The sequence below is a fragment of the Taudactylus pleione genome, unplaced genomic scaffold (assembly GCF_031769625.1).
Source record: "Taudactylus pleione unplaced genomic scaffold, aTauple2 ptg000093l, whole genome shotgun sequence".
Lineage (NCBI taxonomy): Eukaryota > Metazoa > Chordata > Amphibia > Anura > Myobatrachidae > Taudactylus > Taudactylus pleione.
Window position 1 is genome coordinate 3,866,753 of NW_028284495.1, and position 23,562 is coordinate 3,890,314.

The 23,562-nt window shown below is 44.2% G+C and overlaps 1 protein-coding gene across 2 annotated transcripts in view; it reads right to left on the reverse strand.

Moving 5' to 3' along the window:
• Nucleotides 1-3,954: 3,954 nt before the first annotated feature.
• Nucleotides 3,955-23,562, reverse strand: part of RGS20 (regulator of G protein signaling 20) — a 235,510-nt gene continuing 215,902 nt past the window's right edge. For both annotated transcript variants that reach the window (XM_088469753.1, XM_088469754.1), the window contains exons 3-5: nt 14,590-14,676; nt 7,301-7,535; nt 3,955-5,107 (exon numbers count right to left, since the gene is read on the reverse strand). In XM_088469753.1, the coding sequence (XP_088325879.1) occupies nt 4,919-5,107; nt 7,301-7,535; nt 14,590-14,676 (511 nt within the window). In that variant the 3' untranslated portion in view covers nt 3,955-4,918. The remainder of the gene's footprint in view (nt 5,108-7,300; nt 7,536-14,589; nt 14,677-23,562) is intronic.

Consider the following 23,562-nt stretch of genomic DNA (forward strand, 5'->3'; position numbering starts at 1 on the left):
CCATTGGCGGCTGCTGGAAGATTATTTTACAATAATAATGTATGGCGGTATAAGTTTTGCAAAGTCGAAAACTATCCTATGGTAAATAGACATACAACACACCCAAGAGTCCTCTGCAAAAGCATGATGATGGAAGAAGGGTATGTTCTGTATACATGGTCCATACTGAGTATTGATTTGCAGTGTACTTTGGGGAATCTGTTATTTGATATATACAAACTAATGATACTGCTTTTTATATCATCCCATGCAATGGAACCATAGCTGCATGAAAGCAGCATTTATGTATCCAACGGTGGGCATGCACATACAGATAGAATGCCTGTCATACCGACAGGCATTCTATCTGACAGCCAGCAGATATCACGGGCATACAATGTGAGATTGGCCCCGATATTTGTGCTCCTCCCGAGATATCCACGTTCCTTCCCTGTGAAGTAATGGGAAATGTCTGTCAGTCAGCCGCGGCTGGGTATACACTACTCAATAGGGCTGACTTTCACTTTGAAAATATCGGATCAAATGGGTATGCCCGACCGATCGATATTTTCAGATGTGCAATTATCTGGCCAATCTGCCGATAATAGGCGGATCAGCCATATAATTATATAGTGTATGTCTAGCATTGCCAAGAGAGTTTGTTAGGTTAGACTTCCTCTAACATCAACAACACTGATTATTTTCATAGGTGTCTTGAAGTCTCTCATCTTGTACTGATTTCTTATAGTCCTTTTCATACAGTCTAATGCACAGGTTCTCAAACTTGGTCCTCAGGACCCCAAACTGCATGTTTTCCAGGTCTCACAGAATAACAAATGAAATAATTAGCTTCACCTGTGAATCTTTTAAAATGTGTCAGTGAGTAATGAATACACCTGTACACCTGCTGGGTGACCTGGAAAACGTGACCTGTGTGTGGTCCTGAGGACAGAGTTTGAGAACCTCTGGTGTAATGCATTTCTGATCAGAATCCAGAACATTGCACCAGTGATGGGAATTTCTTCTGATGGACATTTATAAAAACTTATTTACTACAGGTAACTGTAGAAAAAATTGTGTTGTCTCTTCAACAAATCAGTTACGATCATGGTATAGGCACTGTACAATTTACAGAATAAAGGAAATCTCCCTTTGTTTGCTATTGGCAAAAACACCCATCTCATAGTGCCCATGGAAAGCTTGCATAATTAGCCCCAGCATATGGCCAGTCCAGTGCTCTCTCATGGATCAGTTTATTTTCTCAGATCTTTGTGTACAGACGTGAAGGAGTAGAAAAGCTAAAAATGCACTTGCTACTGCGCAATCTTACAAAGACCTTATTGCAGCCGTGACTGCATCGCGACTGGGTCTGTATGCTATTAATGCGGCGGCCGATGGTTTTCTGGCTTTGGCGCTGTGTATTAAAACGCACCATTGGAGATTGTACAAGCCCTATGGAGTTGCAGAATCTCAGTCTGAACGTGTCGCCAGTGTCAGTAAAACTTTGTCCTGTAGGCATAGCTGCTGGCCGAACACGCTGCTTCTGGCTAGCCACCTACCAGGAACACCCACTCTTTCATCCAAATTTCATCTGCACCTCCCGGCAGTAAACATCAGGACGCATACACCGTTATACTCGGACGCATGCGCAGACTGAAAACATTGGCTGTTTGCATGCAGCATCGACGCGATTTACACACGAGTCAGGCCCTATATGTCTTTGAAACATTATTATTACATTGCTTGATGTACGCTCAAAAATGCACTTCTCCACAGTAGCGCAAAAGAACAATTCAAACCACTATACTGCAGAAGAACAACAGTAATCCCGTCGTGAAGCCTTGCACAGATCATTATAATCACTATGATCTGTGCAGGCTTTGTTAGTGTAAAAACAAAATAAATGGTTGAAAAGAAAAATGCATGCTCCCCCTCCTCTGCAAATTTATAACCAGTCCTGTACCTCTGAGCCTAGGCTGGTATCGGAAAATAGGGGGGGGGGGGGGGTAGTGGCGTGAGGTTCCCTCTGTTTTCAAATAACCAGCACTCGGTTGAACCAGCCGGAGGACACACCGCATGGGGTCCCCTATCATAATAGTACCCAAGAAAAAGGGGTTCCCCACCCCAAGGACAAACCTTGTTAGCGGTGGGTGCAGAGGTAATTCTAATTAAGGAGTTAATAATACTTTGTTTGTCAGATGGCTTAAAAGTCCCAGCAAACCTCCCCTGACATGGTGGCACTTATCAAACCAGCATGCCTGGACATTTAGGGCCAGTGGGCACCTGTAAAGAAATATATTAAAATAAAGACCGTACACACACCGTCTCAAAAGTATGTTGTAGTTATAAAATAAACACTTCCCCCACATCCCTCTATCAGAAATCTTAGTAGACTAAGGACCATATTCAGTTAGACGCGAAAAGCCGTTTTCCGCAAAAAAGTATCGCGGATGACGTAATTTCGCCAGGAGGAAACTTATCACCGTATTCAATTCCAAATAGTTTTCGTGTACGCGAAAACGCAATGTAATAGTCGAAAAAGATTCGCCTATGAATAGGTGGTGAAAAAAAGTGCAGAATAGCGGTTTTGGGGTGCAAATGTCAGGAAACTACTCAGCACCCTTGAGACAGCCCTCCAAAGCGTAACTGCATCAAAAAAAAAAATGAAGAACACCCCAAAAAATTACTTTGAAAAAGGGGGCAAAAAAGTACAAAGTTGGAGTACAAACTTAAAAACTTGCGAAATAAGCTTTTGGGGGGTCTGCAAGTATGTGGGAGGTGTTTTTTTTTTTATTGCAGGTGCTTGCTGAAGGTACATTTTTTACAACTTCACTTTTGCGATATTTAACCATCCCAGCACCCATTTTCATGTACCCCAAATTTGCTGGGACTAGTTATTTTCTCCAAAAAAAACTGTTGAATGCTATTCTTCACCACTGTGCAAAGATGCTGATTAGCAGCTATTGAGAGCATTTAAGTACCCCAAATACCTTCAGCAGGGCTATTCGGGGGCATCTACAGTGATCCCCAATGTTAGTGCATCTTTTGGGGGGTGTCAGGCTGATTTCCCCAAATCTGACGGCACTCTTTGCCTATTTGCGTTTTGCCGGGTCCCGTCTTTGCGTATTTTGGAATTGAATAGGACGAAAAGTTTTCGCCTCCAAAACACGCGAAGTCAGCAAAAAGTACGGCAGGCGAAACCTTTCAGACTTTTCGCGTCTAACTGAATATGCCCCTAAACTGGACACAAACCTGGTAGTGAGAGCCCAAAGCATCCAATATTCTACCAAAAAGTACAACATTAAATTCTACTTGGTCAATGCCCATATTTTGTCATTGTAAGCGGTCATCAGCCAAGTGCACTAACTTGGCCCCATGTCACTATGTTGCTTGTCCCTAGTGCTAAATTACCAGATCTGTTCAATTTGGTCACCTATGTGTGTGTGTGGTCAAATTGGAAATGGAACCAGTAAATTGGCCAATCAACTACATACGGCCATATATCATGAGGGGATTGCGAAGGGCTACCTTAAACTCTCCAATTATATGCAGTTAATGATGAGTACTTCTAATAACTGAGTATAATCCTAAAGCTACTAGTGTCCAGCTTTGTTAATTAAATACTCCGATGCATATTGCATAACGGTATATACTACTTTTGCTACCCTTGTGTTTTTGCTGTGACACCCATTACTGCCCCTATTTAAGCTGGTGGTATAGACTAAAAGCATAACTTAATATGTGTACCTAATATGTTCTCTATTTGAAAAAGACTGATCTGGTAATCCTATAATAACCCTGCATTGCAGGAGGTCAGGATATCACAGTTGCTTACCTTTGCCATCCTGTGACGTAACCAAAGTAGCCTACCAGTCATACCACAAAAGGAAGAAGATGAAGAGTGAGGCTACCGGCCTCTAATTTACTAATCCCTTTAAAAATAAATGCAACTATTCGGATAAAACTATTGTGCTTTATTACAGTTTCATACTTTTGTTTTACTAAAGGATGTAAATATTTAACATTGTTCCTTTAATTTCTCTCATTGCAATTAATTATTCAAAATCATTTAAAACATTCACACATTGATAGTAGAATCACTGGTCTTTAACAAAAAGCCAGATTTGTTCAATGCCCCTGGATCTGCTAAATTGGAGGTTGTTCGGAAATAGTTTCCATCAGCCAACTGGTTGTTTATTGTGTGTGTGCGCGTGCGTGTGTACATATACATATCTATGTATACACATACACACAACCATGTATTATATCCCTGAAGACAAGTGGAAGTACCCTCCCTATTAAACAATATGATTTGCAGATCATAAACGTCATCAAGGTGTAAGAGTCCAACCTAGTCCTAGGAAATAGACCAGGGGTTCCCAACCACAGTCCTCAAGGCACACTAACAGTCCAGGTTTTAAGGATAGCCATAGTTGAGCACAGGTTACACAATTAGTACTTTAGTTATTTTTATTTAACCATCTGTGCTTAAGCATGGATATCACTAAAACCAGGACTGTTAGTGTGCTTTGAGGACCGAGGTTGGGAATCACTGAAATAGACAAACACATCAAGGCACTTCCACCAGGGTAACACTTGTCTTTGAATATATACTAGTTACAGTTGTAAAAATACAACTACTATATTTGATATATCATTTATAAACATTTCCAACTCTTTTTTTTTCTTTTCTTACTTGGAAAATACACTAAAATGGAACACTAGCTTCATCAGGCATGGCTTTGAGTAGTGCTCAGCCAGAGATAATATTACATAGTCCATATTAAAATATGCCTGAGTAGAACTTTCAGGTAAATACCACGGTAGCTCTAAACTCCCTGCCAAGTGTAGTACCCATTTTTTCATTTGCTTTAAATAAATAAAAATAACAATAAAAATAATAATATTAATTGATAAAAAACACAAAACGCAAACAAAACTAAGACTCGGTGGTGTCCTCCGATAAGGTCTGAAGAAGGTTTTTGTAGATTACAGAGTTCATAAAACGTGGGTAGGAGTCTCTGTGCATTAAAGTGTAAATTTGGAGCTGGGCGTCGTCAAACGTGTGTTGTGTGGGTTCCAGCATGTTCCTGTTGATGACTTCCCTCACTCTGGAGTCCAGGCTGACCTGAAAATAGCAGTATTTTATAACAATATTTAATCCTTTGTTACAGCAATCTTTCCATGTGTAGCATGGAGAAAGAGAGGACCACTAGCTGATCCCCCTCACTGTGAGCAGGGCAATGCCAGTGCATGCTGTGCTATAACAAGCTACCATCTCTGTATATAAAAAAAATATTTACGGTGAGCAGCTCTAATGATTGACAGGTTTGTTTTCTTGTCTCAAATCGTAGTAATGATTTCATCCTAAATTGTCTGAGAATATAATACTAGAAAGGTCAGACTGTTTCAAGTATAATTGTTGTCTTTCACACCAGGCCTTAAGAAGAATCTCTTGGGGAGAACTCACTTGGTGATCGCCTTAAATGTCTTCCTATTGTTTATATACATAGTAGAGTCACTGTAGACTGTAAATCTTTAATAGTGGGAAATGCATTTGGTTTTATTAGGCTAACGGAAATATTAGAATCCTCACAAAAGTTCTTTCTTGATCCCGAGAGTGACGACAATCCCATGTAATCATATATATGTCTCATGGCTGATGATGATCACAATCACAATACTGTGGTTTGGTTATCCTTCATTGCCTGAAAGACAACTCTTGGAATGTAAATATTATTCCCCACAGCGGAGTAAATTGAGTTTTCAGGACGTTGGAGCAATATGTCTTCTTTCTGTATGATGCTACTGTTGCTACAGAGCAGTATAGAGAGAACTTGAGGATATCACATGGGTGCAGGGTGTGTGGTGCGGAGCCCCCCTGGACCCAGGGGCCCGTGTTCCCCGCACACCCTGCACCCATTATTGATGCGCCCCTGAACCTGAGGGTTTCTCAGATGTCCGTTCAGGCAGCTGATCCGTTGCTGCTTCTTTGGACATAGTAGCGGATCTGAGAAGCCGGAAGGAGGCGTCTTTTTACACAAGACGCCTTTTGCGGCATTTACATTTTGTCGCACAGCTGCTGCTTACAAAGATGCAGCGGATGACACAATAGCCTCCATCTCTGAATAGACCCCACAGTACACTGGTACAAGGTGATACAAGTGATGTTATGGCCAGCACAGTCGCACTGTGGTTAGCATTGCTGCCGCATAGCCTGGGGCCATCAATTCCATATCAGAGCACCAACTATGTACAGTTTGTGTGTACTCTTTATCTTGGCTATATATAAATGTAATAATTATTATATTAGCATATAGCAGCCATCAAGTTATCTTCATGAATAACTACCCAATACCCTTTACTTCTCCTGACTGTCAGCCAAAGAGACATGACTGCTATCAATAGCTGCAGTGATGTCTGCTGAACCACACTTGCAGTTTAGTGCTAGAAAGGAGAAAAGTTACTGGAGAAATGTGGCTCTAAGGTGTGTATACAGCAAGTCTTATCTGTATGTTTAGCTATGCTATGTTTGTATAGTACAATCCTTGGTGGTGGCTGCTACATATATGCCTTCATAACAAGTGAAAGATCTATTGATAGGGAAATATAACACCTACATGGGTTGGGTACACAATCCCAGCGTAATCCCGACGTTGGAAATACCGACACATGCAGGTAAATATTGCAACCTTTCCCCTAACCCTCCCCTCGCCTAACCCTCTCTTCCTGCAGCCTAAACCTAACTGTTCCCCATCGCAGCCTGACCCTAACCCTCCCCTCCCGCAGCCTAACCCTCCCCCGGTGCCTAACCCCTAACCATTTATTACAGCAATAGGCTGTCAAGTGAGCTGTCTTGCTAAAACAGGGCCGGATTAAGGGGGAAGTTGCACCGGGGAGCCCACACACAGAGGGGCCCCACACATCGTCTATGTGATCCTGCCGAGAACAGGTGTCCAGCGGCACCTCCTGTTTTTTTTTTTTATTATTTTACTTATTTTATTTACTATTTTTAACATAGATCAATAGGAATTAACTAACAATAGTACTTAGCACTCAGTCATCCTAATACCTTGTCTAAATCTAACTACTCTGAACTGCTTACATATACACAGTGCAGCATACTATTATCTACCTCACTATGATTCAAAAAAGATCTAAAATTATATGTTTGTAAGACTGAATAAAAATCGTACAAAATAAATGTCACCTGCTGCCGTCAGCATCAGTTCCTGAAAACTATCTTGTTATGCCATAAGCTAGTCAGAATTTCTGAAGACATTGACAAATTGAGGTACCAAAATGTGTCGTATATACGTACCTCTTTTGGAGACAAAATGGAAATGTAGTCCTCATATATTAGCCGGGCTTTCTCCTCTATCACATTTTTGTTGGCTTCCTTTTTCAGATCTTCACAAGCCATCCAGAAGAGCATGTTCTCCTCGCTAAATTCTGTTCGGAGAAATTCCCGGAAGGCATTTCTCCCTGCAGGAGTATTCATAAGCTTGTCGAATGACTGACCCCAAGAGTTGACATCTTCAAGGGTAGGCGTTGGACTAATACCGGGAAGAAAAGATTAAGATTTACTAATGGATAAATATTGCTACTGGTACAATATTTAACTAACTCTACACATCTAAATATGACAAAATATTCCAACTGTGTGGTACTTATCTGGGTGTCCCTTGAAATATGGGCTTCACACACGCAAGTTGGGAGTTAATCCCATTTACCACTTCCCATCCTACTAAATGTAAGCGCTTCCCTACCTGACAGCTATATAATTAACAAGTACTCAGTACATTTTGAAAATAGTTGCAGTCAAGACAACTCCTGAAGGGACAAACAGACTGAAGTGAGTAGGGCTTTTGGTTGTTGATCCCACTTACAAGTGGCACCCGTATAATTAATAGTACCCAAATTACTAATCAGGGTGGGCAACAAAGTAGCTATCTCAGCTGCACTCATTGCAACCTGATAGCATTTCAGTGGGTGTGGTATATTATATAAATGCTCAAAATGTCAACATTCATTAAGTCGACATGCCAATGTTGAAATGGTTATTATAACGACATTGATCATGTCATTCATAATTTTGATATTCACCATGTTGACATTCAGCATGTCAACACTGATTGTCTTTTTATTTTAACCCTAATGCTAACACTAATCATAACCCTAAGGCTAATTGAAATGTTGGCACTATGTCATAATTTTCATGGTGTCGACATTAATTATGCCGATATTTTAACCATGTCAACATCATGAATGCTGTCAACATTCTGAATGTCCAGATGTGATAAAAAAAAAAAATTAAACACACACAATTAATATATACAGTATAATGTAAAGACAATCCAGATGTTCACTCACTCTGATTCACATAAGCTAGGGGTGGGCAATAAGCAGCCCCCAGTTCTTGTAGAACTACATATCCCAGAGTGCCCTGCCACAGTTTTGCTATTTGGCAATGCTTAAACTGTTGCAAGGCATGCTAGGATATGTAGTTCAACAACAGCTGGCGGGCCGCTTATTGCCCACCCCTGTGACTTAAGTTATAAATAAGGCTGGCCAAATTAAAGGGCTGATTCTCAGTTGCATGCAAGTAACATTGTGCATGGATCTCATGGATTTCAGCATATTACACATCGTGCTTAAGAGCAGTAATGCCATAGCACGTACAGTAACTCTCCTGTATCATGGGCAATTTCCTTGCTCAATCCCAGCTCCGAATGGAGATGGGATAATCGGGTGCAGATACTGTACATCCAACTCAGAATCAGCCCCTAAATGTAGGGTGGTACTGAAGTGATAGGACAATGGTCTTTGACATTTCAGGTTTCTGTCTCTGCAGAATTTTCATCTTCTTTACAAACGTAGGATTGTTTCTAGTTAGTGGAGGCACCTCTCCAGAGCAGAAGGTCAGTGTGTAACTTCACGCTAGGGCATAATGCAGTATTAGGTAGACTTGTATAGAGATTTTCAGGCAATGTTTTCTTATGCCATTAGAAAAAACAAACACAGTAAAATCTTGAAGTGCTTGGTACCAACTTAAAGCTGGGTACACACAGGGGCATAACTATGGGAGACAATGGAGGTGCCTGCCGCCGGGCTCCAGTTCTGAAGGGGCACCTCCTCCATTATCCACAACATATTCACCCCACTTAGGGCTGTAACTATGTACCTGGAGTGTACCGTCATGGACTCCCAATACATGGCACCCCTCCACAGCGCCTGAGAAGCCACCATACACTAGTGGAGAGCTCCATGTCAGACCATCAGCTGCTGCCTTCATCTATCTATAGCCTGTCTGCATGTGAACTTCTACATTACAGTGTCAGCGGCTGTGACGGGGAATGGCATCAAATTATAACTTGTCTCCGGGCGTCTGGGATGAACTTACGCCACTGGGTACACACCTTACGATATATTGTATGACACAGATCACAATGATATATCATACATATCGTATAGTGTGTACGCCTGATCCGTCATTCACGACGGTCATTTAGTTAAATTTTGAAGAGAACTGTTAGTTATCAACTCTAACTGTTACTATTAATTGATAATTGTTTGAGCAACAGCACCAGTCGCCCATAGCTAGTTACGGCCCTGGGATGGATGTATAGATAGATACAGATTAATAGGCTGATCATGTGACTTGCTATAGAACTGTAAGTTATCAACTGCATCTATTAATATGTCTACTGACCTTGTAAGCTTATTTTAACCTAAATTATTGATTATAAATACATTATCAAATCATTGATAGCAGTGGCGGAATGCATGCAGGAGGAGATTTTTCTCCTCAGTATACTGACCATGTGACTTGTTACATCATAAACAGCCTTTGTGATGTCACTCAGCTTTGGTAAAAAGGTCTCCATTTTGTAAAGAACTGTCAGTTATCAACTGTATATGCTTGTTTGACATTTCACAATGTAAGGTATGCCTATTTTAACCTATATATGTAAATAATGATAGATAGATAGATAGATAGATAGATAGATAGACAGATATATAGATAGATAGATAGATAGATAGATAAATAGATAGCATTGGTGAAATGCAGGTAGGATACAATTCATAACTTCAATAGGCTGATCTGTTAGTATGTCTACTGACCTTGTAAGCTTATTTTAACCTAAATGATAGATAGATAGATAGATAGATAGATAGATAGATAGATAGATAGATAGATAGATAGATGTTGAAATGCAGGCAGGATATTATTTTGAAACCTGTTAATATGCTTGCTGACTGTGTAATGTAAGCTCATAGATAGATAGATAGATAGATAGATAGATAGATAGAAAGTATTGATGAAATACAGGTTGGATTTGATTTATAACCTTAATAGGCTGATCATGTGACTTGTTATAGAACTGTCAGTTATCAAATGTATCTGTTAATGTCTACTGACCTTGTAAGATTATTTTAACATAAGTGATAGATTATAAATACTGTGACAAAAGCACTGGTAAGGTAATGGTTAAACACGGGAGTTATAGTTGCCACAGGTTTCTGACCCACAATTTATTAAAATCCCAGGAAAATGTCTGTGATAGCAAAACAGACTTCATAGACGTTTGGGGTTTAGTAAAAGCCGGGTAAGGCTTCCTAAGGTTATGGATGGAGAGTGAGGGCGGGCTCTATCTATTAGGCCAGTGATCAGGGAACAGGGGTAAATAACTCCACATGGGGTAAAAATGAAACTCTTGGGGGTAATGGACGGACAGCCGGGCATGCATATGAATGATTCTATAATATAGAATGATTCATATGCATGCCCGGCTGTGCTGCAGGGAGGCTCTAAGCCGGACACCCGCTGAGATGTTATTACCAGCGGGCACCCGGCTCCTTCCCTGCAGCGCCGCGTTAGCCGGAGGTTGGAGTTCTCTTCTGAACTCCAGATTTCGTCTCTCTCCATACGCACTATGGGAGAGACGTCATGACGTCTCTCCCATAGTTTCGAGGAGCAGCCTGGCAGACAGGACGGCGGCGGATGCAGGAGCAGGGATTAAGGTAAGTGGTTTTTTTTTGTACAAGCGGCAGTACAGGGGCATTATATGGGGGCACTACTACAGGGGCATTATATGGGGGCACTACTACAGCGGCATAACTATGGGGGCACTACTACAGGGGCATAACTATGGGGGCACTACTACAGGGGCATAACTACAGGGGCATTATATGGGAGAACTACTATATGATTTCCTTCCTTTCAAATCAAGGGGGTAACGTCGGCGTATCTAAATATATTTTGGGGTTAAAGGTAAAAAAGTTCCCTGACCCCCGTATTAGGCCAATATTTTCCCAAGCATTTTGGTACGGGAGATTCAACCTGTATATGTAAATAATGTTAGATTAATATACAGACAGATAGGTAGATAGATATGGTGAAAAGCAGATATGATACGATTTATAACCTGTTAATAGGAAGTGGTTAATTAGATCAACACTAAAAAGGTTGACAGTGTAAAGATCGACACCACACAGTCAATAGGTTGACAGGGACAAAATGTTGACAGGGACAAAGGTCGACACACAAAAGGTCAATGTGTATGCATGTCAAAAGGTCAACACCTTTTTTTTCTAACCCTAATCTTCACCCTAACCCTCCCCTTGGTCTATAATCCTAACTGACCCTCCTAGTGTCAACCCTAACCATCGGGGTAAGTGCCTAACCCTAATTGTCCCTCTTGTTGCCTAACCCTAACTGTCAGGGTAAGTGCCTCACCCTAAACGTCCCTCCTAGTGCCTAACCCTAAAAAACATACACTATTAGCCCCATTGTCTCCATAAATACATACAAATAGAAAAAAATGCATCATTTTGTGAGAAAACTAGAAAAACTATTTTAATACTTATAAATCATGGCTGACTGTATGACCAGCTAGGCAGCTGGTCATCATCAAGCTGATGATGGGCCTATTTATATGTGGAGGTCTAGAACTGGAGATCCATGCGCCCCATCCATCAGGCCCTGTTTATCGCATTGTTCCATCTGCTGTTCTGCACAGCAGATGGGACGATGAAATGAATGACGCGGTGCTGTTATATGCAGCATGTAATGACTCAGCATGTGCAGCGCACTCAGTGTATCGTTACATTGCATAGCACCGTTGCTGGGTCACACCAGCGTATGGTGTGTACCTAAATTTGCCTGATTATCTCTGTGCCCAGCCTCCAAAGCTGTCCACATAAACAGCAATGAAAAGCACAGCTCAGAGGCAGTGGCGTAACTAGGGGGGGTCGTGCAGGACACGTGCCCTGTGCGGAGGGGGCGCTGCCGTCCCCGGTCCAGGTCAGTGTTTTTAGTCAGTGTAGTGTGGACCGAACAGAGTGCGGTCCGCATTACACAGTAACAAACACATCACCGCCGGTGCCGGGTAGTACACTCATACTACCTGGCGGTAGTGTTTGTTTTAGCAGCCAATGAGAGTCAGACAGACTCTCATTGGCTGCTGTGCCCATTGCCGGAGCCGGGCTGGAGCTCACTCATGAGCTACGCCTTCCGGCTCCCGCAGTGGGTGATGGGAGAGAGACGGCATGACGTCTCTCCCATAGTGCCAAACGGGAGGACGGAGGAGCGGACGGCGACGGACGCAGAAGAGGGGAATCAGGTAAGTGCTTTTTTTTTTTTTTGTGTGTGTCTGTATTATATATATAAGGGGCACTGCATAGGGGGGACCATTACTGGGGGCACTGCATAGGGGGGACCACTACTGGGGGCACTGTATAAGGGTCACTACTGGGGGCACAGCATAGGGGGGACCACTACTGGGGGCACTGTATAAGGGTCACTAGTGGGGGGCACAGCATAGGGGGGACCACTACTGGGAGCACTATAAGGAGCACTGCAAACGGGGGACCCTTGCTGGGGGCACTGTATAAGGGGCACTACTGGGGGCACTGTATAAGGGGCACTACTGGGGGCACTGTAAAAGGGTGCACTACTGGGGCCACTGTAAAAGGGGCATTGTATAAGGGTGCACTGTATAAGGGGCACTGTATAAGGGTGCAGTACTTGGGGCACTGTATAAGGGGCACTACTAAGGGCACTGAATAAGGGGCACTACTAAAGGGGAAATTGCATAAGGGGCACTGCTACTGGGGACATCGCAAGAGGGGCACTACTACTGGGAGCATTAAGGTGCATATGGAATGGAAAGGAATGTTCCCAGAGTAACGAGAAATGGTGGTGTGTCATATTGACACGCCCCCCTTTTTCAGTGGCTACGCCCCTTGTGGCATGTGGCCACGCCCACTTTTTTGGTGCGCGCTAAAAAGGTGCGCACATACTTGGATACAAGCTTAATTTTTTTACTTGCACTGCGCTCCAGGGCCCTCATTCAGACCTACTCTGGAGCGGCTGTCCGCTCGCAAGTGGGTCGATGGTCCCCACTGCGCATGCGCACGACGGAGGGAGCTCCGTCGTGCGCATGCGCGAGACCCGACGAGCGAAGGACTTTCCTTCGCTCGGAGTGTCTCATCAAAGGGGGCGTGCTGTCGATGGTGACTGACAGCACGCCCCCTTTGGTGGGCGTGCCGGGGGCGTGCCTGCCAGACGTAGGCGTTCCCAAAGGAACGCCTACCGTCTGAAGCCGACCCCACTGACATCACTAGTGATGTCAGTGGGAGTGATTTTGGCTCTGATAGAGCCAAAATCACTCCTGGCCTTGCGGTTGAAAAACCCAACCACAGGCTTTTGCTCGCAGTTACGCTCGTATATGCTGTGGGTGGTGACCCACAGCTATACGAGCGTCCAGGAGGACGCTCCATATTAATGGAGATGGGCCCTGATTCAGAGCGAGCGCTCTGGTCAGAGCGTCCGGCTCTGAATCAGGGCCCAAATACCCTAGTTACGCCACTGCTCAGAGGTGACCACAAGGACATCATGCTGACACATACAGCTTATACAAAGTCTTATGTTTTATGGTAACTTCAATGAACGTCTAAAGCTCAAGTCCCACAAGTGTCTTATCTTCCTTCTTAAGTGTACAGTATATTTTTTATATAGATTCAGAATTAGTGCTGTGGAAGGGGCTGCAGCAGCAATTGGACCCTAGCGTGAGGAGGGGCCCATAGCTGCTGAACAATGATCAGTGGCAATAATTCCGCCATAACCTGCATCCACAGTCACCTATGAGCCTATGCAGTGAAGCCCAGCGGGACCACACTGCTGATGCTCTCCCAAGTTTTGCTCTAGGGCTCAGTGATGTAATGTGCTGCCCCTGTAAGTTCCTGGCAGTGACTTTGCTGATTTGCACAGAACAGATATATAGATGTGTGGTAATGTATGTAATCTTGTTAGTAAGCTGAGTGCTGTCTGGTGTACAGAGATAATTCATCCCAAATAATTACAGCTTTGAAGCTTCTGGTGAATGACAAAAGATTTTGTAATTTGTTTTACTATTTATTCTGTGTAATAGTTAAAGGGCATATAATGGGAATTAATAACCTCCTAAACTTGAATAGTTTTATATAACAATTGACAATTAATTTAGAACTTGTTGACACCTGGTTTAATGAGATTAGTGGGGAAATTGCTATTTATTTATTTTTTTAGCTAATATCGGGCCACTCATACAGAAAGCGGTCACCTACCTTTCTTCACAGTTTGGTATGCCTTCACCTCGGATTTCATTGGAAGACCTTCTTGTTCTCTCATCTTCCTGATTTCTGACTGTCAGACTATAAAAAAAAAAATCACAGCAGATTAATGTATATAAAATAAGAAGTCATGATACTTGCCAAAAAGAACCTTCACATTCTATGCAATAATGTGGAATTTAAGTATCTATTTAAATAAAAATGATTGATTAAAAATACATTTGGATTAATGCAGTAACAATTTTCCTGATGGTCCAGTGCTGTCACTAATCTCGAGGGCCCAAATATTGGTTTAGTCTACTATGGCATCTCCCACTGGGCATATGTTATGGGCAGTAGCGTATATATAATAGGTGCATAGAATGTGGTGTACACTGGCCCATGGGTCAAGGGAGCCCCCGCAATAGAAACCATGCACCCAGAACACACTGCTGTCCAGTGGGGCCCCACTTATGCCTGCTACTGGCTGTGTCTTCTTTCAGGTAACATCCTCGGAAAGCTTACACCAGCGTAGGAGATAGACCCTTTGCTATCTTCTGGACATGCACCATCTTTCTTAAGACATCTCTGGAAAGTAGGTATGTGAGGCCAGGAGGGTGCTGCACAGGGAATGGGGAATTCATTAATAAGTCTGAAATGACTAGCCTAATATATCATACACTGGACCATTTGTGCAGGACATTACCAAATTTTGGGGCCAAAATGGCCATAGCTTCCTGATTTAGGGGATGGGATGGAGGCAGCCAGGAGCAGTTTGGAGGATTGAGGAGTTTGGACTGGTCTAAATTGTTTCTATTTCTAGTGTTTGCCACTGTGTATGTTGGCAGGTATAGTAAAATATATATATGTATCGCAATAGGCGGCACTCACGGCGACTTCACAAAGAAGACAATACACTCGTAGGTAAGTATATCAACGTTTCAGAACTCTATTCAAGGTTCTTTCCTCAGGATACAATCTATTCAAGGAAAGAACCTTGAGTTCTGAAACGTTGATATACTTACCTACGAGTGTATTGTCTTCTTTGTGAAGTCGCCGTGAGTGCCGCCTATTGCGATATAGATTTTGTCCCTTTCTTTGCTTGGGAAGGGCAATTGAGGAAGGCACCAGGTGCACATTTCAACTTTAACCAGATGGAGTGCTGGCCATAGTTGCTTAATTGCTGTGAATATATATATATATATATATATATATATAAAATGGTGTGGTATATTGAGAGAGATAAAACCAACATGATTGGACACACTAGATCCAATGACCGTGCATAATTCCCAACGACCACACACCTCAGGCCTGGTCTACTTCCAACTGTAATCTGAACCTCATCACAAAACCACAACTGTATCACTCCACAATAAACAATAACATCTCTCAGAGGCAAAGACTTACACTGCTCACAGAAAAGCAGCATATCACTGCCTCACACATCACTGCCTCACACATCACTGCCTCACACATCACTGCCTCACTCATCACTGCCTCACTCATCACTGCCTCACTCATCACTGCCTCACACATCACTGGCTCACTCTTCACTGCCTCACACATCACTGCCTCTCTCATCACTGGCTCACACATCACTGCCTCACTCATCACTGCCTCACTCATCACTGGCTCACTCATCACTGCCTCACACATCACTGCCTCACTCATCACTGGCTCACACATCACTGCCTCACTCATCACTGCCTCACTCATCACTGGCTCACTCATCACTGCCTCACACATCACTGCCTCACTCATCACTGCCTCACTCATCACTGGCTAACACATCACTGCCTCACACATCACTGCCTCACACATCACTGCCTCACACATCACTGCCTCACTCATCACTGCCTCACTCATCACTGCCTCACTCATCACTGCCTCACACATCACTGGCTCACTCATCACTGCCTCACACATCACTGGCTCACTCTTCACTGCCTCACACATCACTGCCTCACACATCACTGCCTCACTCATCACTGGCTCACTCATCACTGCCTCACACATCACTGCCTCACTCATCACTGGCTCACACATCACTGCCTCACTCATCACTGGCTCACTCATCACTGGCTCACTCATCACTGCCTCACACATCACTGCCTCACACATCACTGCCTCACACATCACTGCCTCACTCATCACTGCCTCACACATCACTGGCTCACTCTTCACTGCCTCACACATCACTGCCTCACTCATCACTGGCTCACACATCACTGCCTCACTCATCACTGCCTCACTCATCACTGGCTCACTCATCACTGCCTCACACATCAGTGCCTCACTCATCATTGGCTCACACATCACTGCCTCACTCATCACTGCCTCACTCATCACTGGCTCACTCATCACTGCCTCACACATCACTGCCTCACTCATCACTGCCTCACTCATCACTGGCTAACACATCACTGCCTCACTCATCACTGCCTCACACATCACTGCCTCACACATCACTGCCTCACTCATCACTGCCTCACTCATCACTGGCTCACTCTTCACTGCCTCACACATCACTGCCTCACTCATCACTGGCTCACTCATCACTGCCTCACACATCACTGCCTCACTCATCACTGGCTCACACATCACTGCCTCACTCATCACTGCCTCACTCATCACTGCCTCACACATCACTGGCTCACTCATCACTGGCTCACACATCACTGCCTCACTCATCACTGCCTCACTCATCACTGGCTCACTCATCACTGCCTCACACATCACTGCCTCACTCATCACTGGCTCACACATCACTGCCTCACTCATCACTGCCTCACTCATCACTGGCTCACTCATCACTGCCTCACACATCACTGCCTCACTCATCACTGGCTAACACATCACTGCCTCACTCATCACTGGCTCACTCATCACTGCCTCACACATCACTGCCTCACACATCACTGGCTCACTCATCACTGCCTCACTCATCACTGGCTCACTCATCACTGCCTCACTCATCACTGGCTCACACATCACTGCCTCACTCATCACTGCCTCACTCATCACTGGCTCACTCATCACTGCCTCACACATCACTGCCTCACTCATCACTGGCTCACACATCACTGCCTCACTCATCACTGCCTCACTCATCACTGGCTCACTCATCACTGCCTCACACATCACTGCCTCACTCATCACTGGCTAACACATCACTGCCTCACTCATCACTGCCTCACTCATCACTGGCTCACTCATCACTGCCTCACACATCACTGCCTCACAATCACTGGCTCACTCATCACTGCCTCACTCATCACTGGCTCACTCATCACTGCCTCACTCATCACTGGCTCACACATCACTGCCTCACACATCACTGCCTCACTCATCACTGGCTCACTCATCACTGCCTCACTCATCACTGGCTCACTCATCACTGCCTCACTCATCACTGGCTCACACATCACTGCTTCACTCATCACTGCCTCACTCATCACTGCCTCACTCATCACTGGCTCACTCATCACTGCCTCACACATCACTGCCTCACACATCACTGCCTCACTCATCACTGCCTCACTCATCACTGGCTCACTCATCACGCTCACTCATCACTGGCTCACTCATCACTGGCTCACTCATCACTGCCTCACTCATCACTGGCTCACTCATCACTGCCTCACTCATCACTGGCTCACTCATCACTGCCTCACTCATCACGCTCACTCTCTCTCACTCATCACTGGCTCACTCATCACTGCCTCACTCATCACTGCCTTACTCATCACTGGCTCACTCATCACTGCCTCACTCATCACGCTCACTGGCTCACTCATCACTGCCTCACTCATCACTGCCTCACTCATCATTGGCTCACTCATCACTGCCTCACTCATCACTGGCTCACTCATCACTGCCTCACTCATCACTGGCTCACTGAGAAATATGTCAAGAAATGTCCGAATTATTTCATGACTCAATAAACCTGACATTAGTCCTCACCAAATAAATTGGACAGGATTTACCTGAGCAGTCACTTCAAAATCCAGCACAGCAAACGGTGAGCAACATGCCGGCCCTGACCCTGATGCAGCATTAACCACTTAACTGTCGATTTTTTTTTCTAAAATCTGCTCAGAAATTGTCTGGGTTTTTTTATGAGTGAATTAGGTAGAACATCTATTTCAACTTATCCAAAATGATTTCATTAAAAAAAAAAAAAAAATTATATATATATAAAATATTTTTTTAATATTTGTAAAAAATTGTTTTTTTCAAACATCAGATCACCACCATCGGAACATTGGGAACATCGGAAACATCGCGACTTACCTTTTCCCAACGGATGCAGCCACGAGGTACACACTAGGGGGCTGAGGGGGATTAATTTATTTTTTCCCAGCGGCTGTTAATCTCTGCAGCCGCTGGGTGGGGGGTCCTGCTGTGCTGAATGATCAGCAGTGATCAACAGCGCCACAGAAACTGGGGGAGGGTGCAGGGAAGCAGAGGGACCGGAAGGTCCCTCTGAGAGCTGCTGCCGCTGCTCGCACTGTTTACCTGACTGGTCGTATTACTGTGACCAGATCAGATAACACATAGCCTGGTGTGGTCAGAAAAATGCGGCCATGCCAGGCGACTGGTTAAGTATTTCCTACCAGTACAATTCACCGTACAACATGTTTTCTTTCCAAAATGAACCACTTTTACACATTGTTGCCCAGTTAAATGTTTATTCATTAAAAATAATTCAAATAAAACAGCCAATTCTGTACAAATGTTTCCTCCTATTCTGTATCTGTGTCACCTACATCATCTCCACATAGAATTATGTTGTCACAACAGGGACCATTTTATTAGATAGATGTACCGTTCCTGGGTGTGCAGTCGCCCTTTACTATACGCATGCCTTGGGTGGCTGAATACACTCGGCCTTTGGCCTCGTGCATCACTAAGGTGTGTGTCTATCAGAGCGTGACTGCACACCCAAGATCTATATATTTTTTACATATAAAGCAAAGATATACTGTATATGTCCAATAAAATGTGTCAATTTGACATAAACTGAAGTTAATTATGACGTATACTTATATGTTTAAACTAGACAGATAAATAACCTCAAATCACTCTTATAATTTTTTAACAACAAATAAATGAAAATGAACATCGGGCCTGATTCAGGTTGGTTTGTAAGGCTGCGTTCTCACACTGCCGGCCGATGTTTGCATTCTGCGCATGCGTATGCATCGCAGTACGCGTGCACGAACCGACCGTTGCGATCAGGAAACGATCGCAGTAAGCACACAGTCCCATTACACAGTGATTGACAGGATGTGAGCGTTTGGGGGTGGAGAGGGGGGTTGGTCGGGCAAACGCAGGCGTGCCTGTGCGTTAGAATGCCGTTACAGGGGCATGCATAATGAAGCCCCTGAGACTGTATACGTAGCCAGACATCTAGTAGGCGACAGGAAGTTTAGCAGTTTGTGCGGCAGGTCATGGTCAACCACAACTGTGCATATGGGTTCCATGTTACTCAATGTTACCCATGTTTTCGCTGACTTGCAGATGCATGTCATGGGATGTGGGCAGCTTTATACAGTGATGGGCGTCTTGGTATGGTGCTGCGGTTGCCGTGCAATTGCATTCATTAGCATATTTTCCCAGCGAGCGGGTGCGTGCGAATGCAGCCTTGCGAACCAACCTGAATCAGGCCCATTGTGTTTTACATAAACATAGAAATTAAATAATAATATTATTATAAGTACAATTTAAAAAATAATCCTTAGCTATTCACTAAATAAGTATCTGTGTGGTATTTAATAGATACTACATGAGAGTTACAGTGCCGGGGGGTTTCATGACTTTATAAATATATTTATCAGGTACTCTGAGATTTCTGCAGAATTTTTAAATAAAATATTTATTCTTGGATGAGTGATATATAGGTCAGAGAGGGAGCTGTTGCACAGTATATATATACTAGACTAGAACATACATTATTTATTTTTTAGTATGTTAATATATATCTGTTTACCTTCAGAATGTCTGTCTTATGGTATGTTATTACACCTACCAGAAATATTTTGGGCTGACAGCAAAAAATAAGTATTAGATACGCTGGGTGTGCGGCCAAGTATGGGGGCCACTTAGAGGAGGGCACCCTGACCCGGCCACATCCACGGCCAGCAACATCTAAATTTAAGCTCGAATGTGAGGGTGGGTGGAGTCAATGTGACACATTCCCACTCACACTGTACTCCTCACCACACACTGTGCTCCCCATCCTACTCTGTGCTCCCCTGCACCCAGGGTTGTTGCTAGATCCAAGTTGGTGAAAGGACCTCTGACGTCACAACTATGTGACTGCTACGGCATGGCCGGTCAGCTACCAGTGTTACTATCCACGTGGGTATAGAGGGGGAATTTAAACCTCTGTCGAGCAAAACGAGCCCTCGAGGGGACACTTTTGACCCCATTCTGAACCTTGCCCCTCCCCCTTTTGCAGCGGGTTGTGACGTCAGAAGTCCTTTACAGCACCTCGTTCTAGACCTAACCCTGCACCCAGGGGCGTATCATGGGCAGAGCTGGTGGAGCTTCTGCTCCTGGCGCCAGAACTGGCATGGGGCGCCAGTCTGGATGGATCAAATGGATCAGTGAAAGGTGTTGGAGTTGAGGAGATGCGAATAGCATCTCCATCAGACCATAACTTGGCACCCAAATTCAGACCGCCAACTTTAAAGGTGAGGTCCCTGAATAGGAGGCGAGGGTGTTGAACAGGAGGGAAGAAGGGGAACAAGAGCGCCCTGTGTAGGCTGGAGAACTGTGTGTACGAAACGTTGTGTAAATGCCGTCTGCTGAGCTGAGCTGATAGGTGACAGAGACAGACGCTAGGTGCAAGGTCAGGGGGTGCTGCAGCTGCCTGGAGGCAGGGCCTGCCAACTGAAGCCCCAGCTTTCAGTTCTTGTCCCCGATGTGAAGTGCATCTGCACAGTGTAGTTGTCAGGCCACTCTCTCACTATTTTTTCTATTTTAAAGTTTGAAATAGTCTGCCAGTACCACTCCCGTGTACAAAATGCCACATGCTGCTATTGGCATATACAGGCAGCATGTGATCACTGTATTGGGGGCACAGCTCTTACATTGCACACAATGTGCCTCCCCAACTCTGATCCCCCACCTCTTCTGTTTCTCCCCTTTGTTCTCCCGGACCCCTGCTCCTCCCCCTGCTTCCCTCACTGTCCTAGCTGCCTGCATTTCTCCTCCCCCAGTGTGTAAGTTCACATCATCCCCCAATACTCCGTATATATACAGCTTTTCCCACAAGACCACAGATCCTTAAATTTTTTCAGCGCACGCCAAAGTACACCAAGCGGTTCTGAAAGCAATATTCACTTACCAAAAAATTTGGGCTAAGGCCTGCCCTGTATACACAGATCCAGTGTTGTAGTGCTCTATTGTCAGGCCCCATAGCATACAGTTTTGGAGGGTTGTAGAAACTGAAAGCCCCAACAGGTCTTCACCGTGCATGCACCGGTCACTGCGTATGCTATTGAGAGCAGAGGGGTCACCTTGAGACCAGATGGATTGCCATCACTGTGCACCTCTCAACTCAGGGGCCACATTGCGACTGCATGCCTTACATTCACATCAGTTGTATCACTAAGCATTTCTATACAGTAAATTAAAATATTTTACTATGTCGTCATAAATAAACAAAACAATGAAAAAATATAAAAACTGATTGAAACAAATCAAAGAATCTGAATGGTCATCAATATCCCCTACTGCATCATAAAACACAATATAAACAATTTAAATAATGTAGGCAATGGATACAGTTAGTGGCCACTATCCATTGGTGGCAGCAGGTGTGGATTTGAAGCTGCACACCCGCACCTGCAACCATAAGAGACACAGCTCTGATTGGCTCTTGACCAGCGCACATTTGAATTATGACAGCGGGCGCTGTGTCTCTGTCAAGGAAAGACTGTGGTTGGCTGCCTTGCCCAGGGTGACAAAACTCCTAGTTTCAGCCCTGGGGGGCTTTTCCAGGTTGTAATTTTTGAAGGTTTACCCCAGTACATATGGCTAGTCATGTGTATTAAAAAGGTTTGTAGCAGTTATCTGTATAGAATTGCGTAGAGATATCTACCATGGACCCCTGGCACAGCAAGCCCCATAGAATTCTATTGGGCTGCAATGTACCCATGTGCATCAAGCTTTGGAAAGTGGACATTTTTCGGAGCTTGTGTCTGATAGGCAATGCCATCTATACAGTTAACCAATGGGCTCCTTTATGCAACAAGTAGGGCCGCTCATGCGTAATAGGACTACCAGGATCATAAACATGAAAGTCAGTACTTTGCCGGGACAGCTCTACATCAGAAAAGCGGGTTCTGGACTATAGATAGACAGTAAAAAGAACGACAATGTCTAGATAGACACCATATGTTAGACAGTCAATAGATCGACTGGGACAAAAGGTTGACAGGGACAAAAGGTCGACACACTAAATGACAACATGTTAGAAGGCCAACGGGTACAAATGGTCGGCTTGGTCAAAAGGTCAACACAAAAAAATGGTCAACCCAGAAATTGTTGAGACATTATTTTTTTTGCTTTTTAGGGTTAGGTTTAGGGTTAGGCACTTACCGGAGGGTTAGGGTTAGGCACTTACCGCGACGGTTAGGGTTAGGCACTTACCCCGACGGCTAGGGTTAGGCACCAGGAGGGAGGGTTATGGTTAGGCAATTACCGGAGGGTTAGGCACTAGAAGTGACGGTTATGGTCAGGCACCTACCCTGATAGTTAGGGTTAGGCACCAGGAGGAGGGTTATGATGAAGATTAGGGCTAGAAAAAAAAAATCAAGTGTCGACCATTTGTACCTGCCGACCTACTTAGATGCCGACCTTTAGTGTGTCGACCTTTTGTCCATTCGACCTATTGACTGTCTAACATCTGGTGTCTATCTAGACACTGTCGACCTTTTTACCGTCTATCTCTTAATCAACACCCCGGAAAAGCTG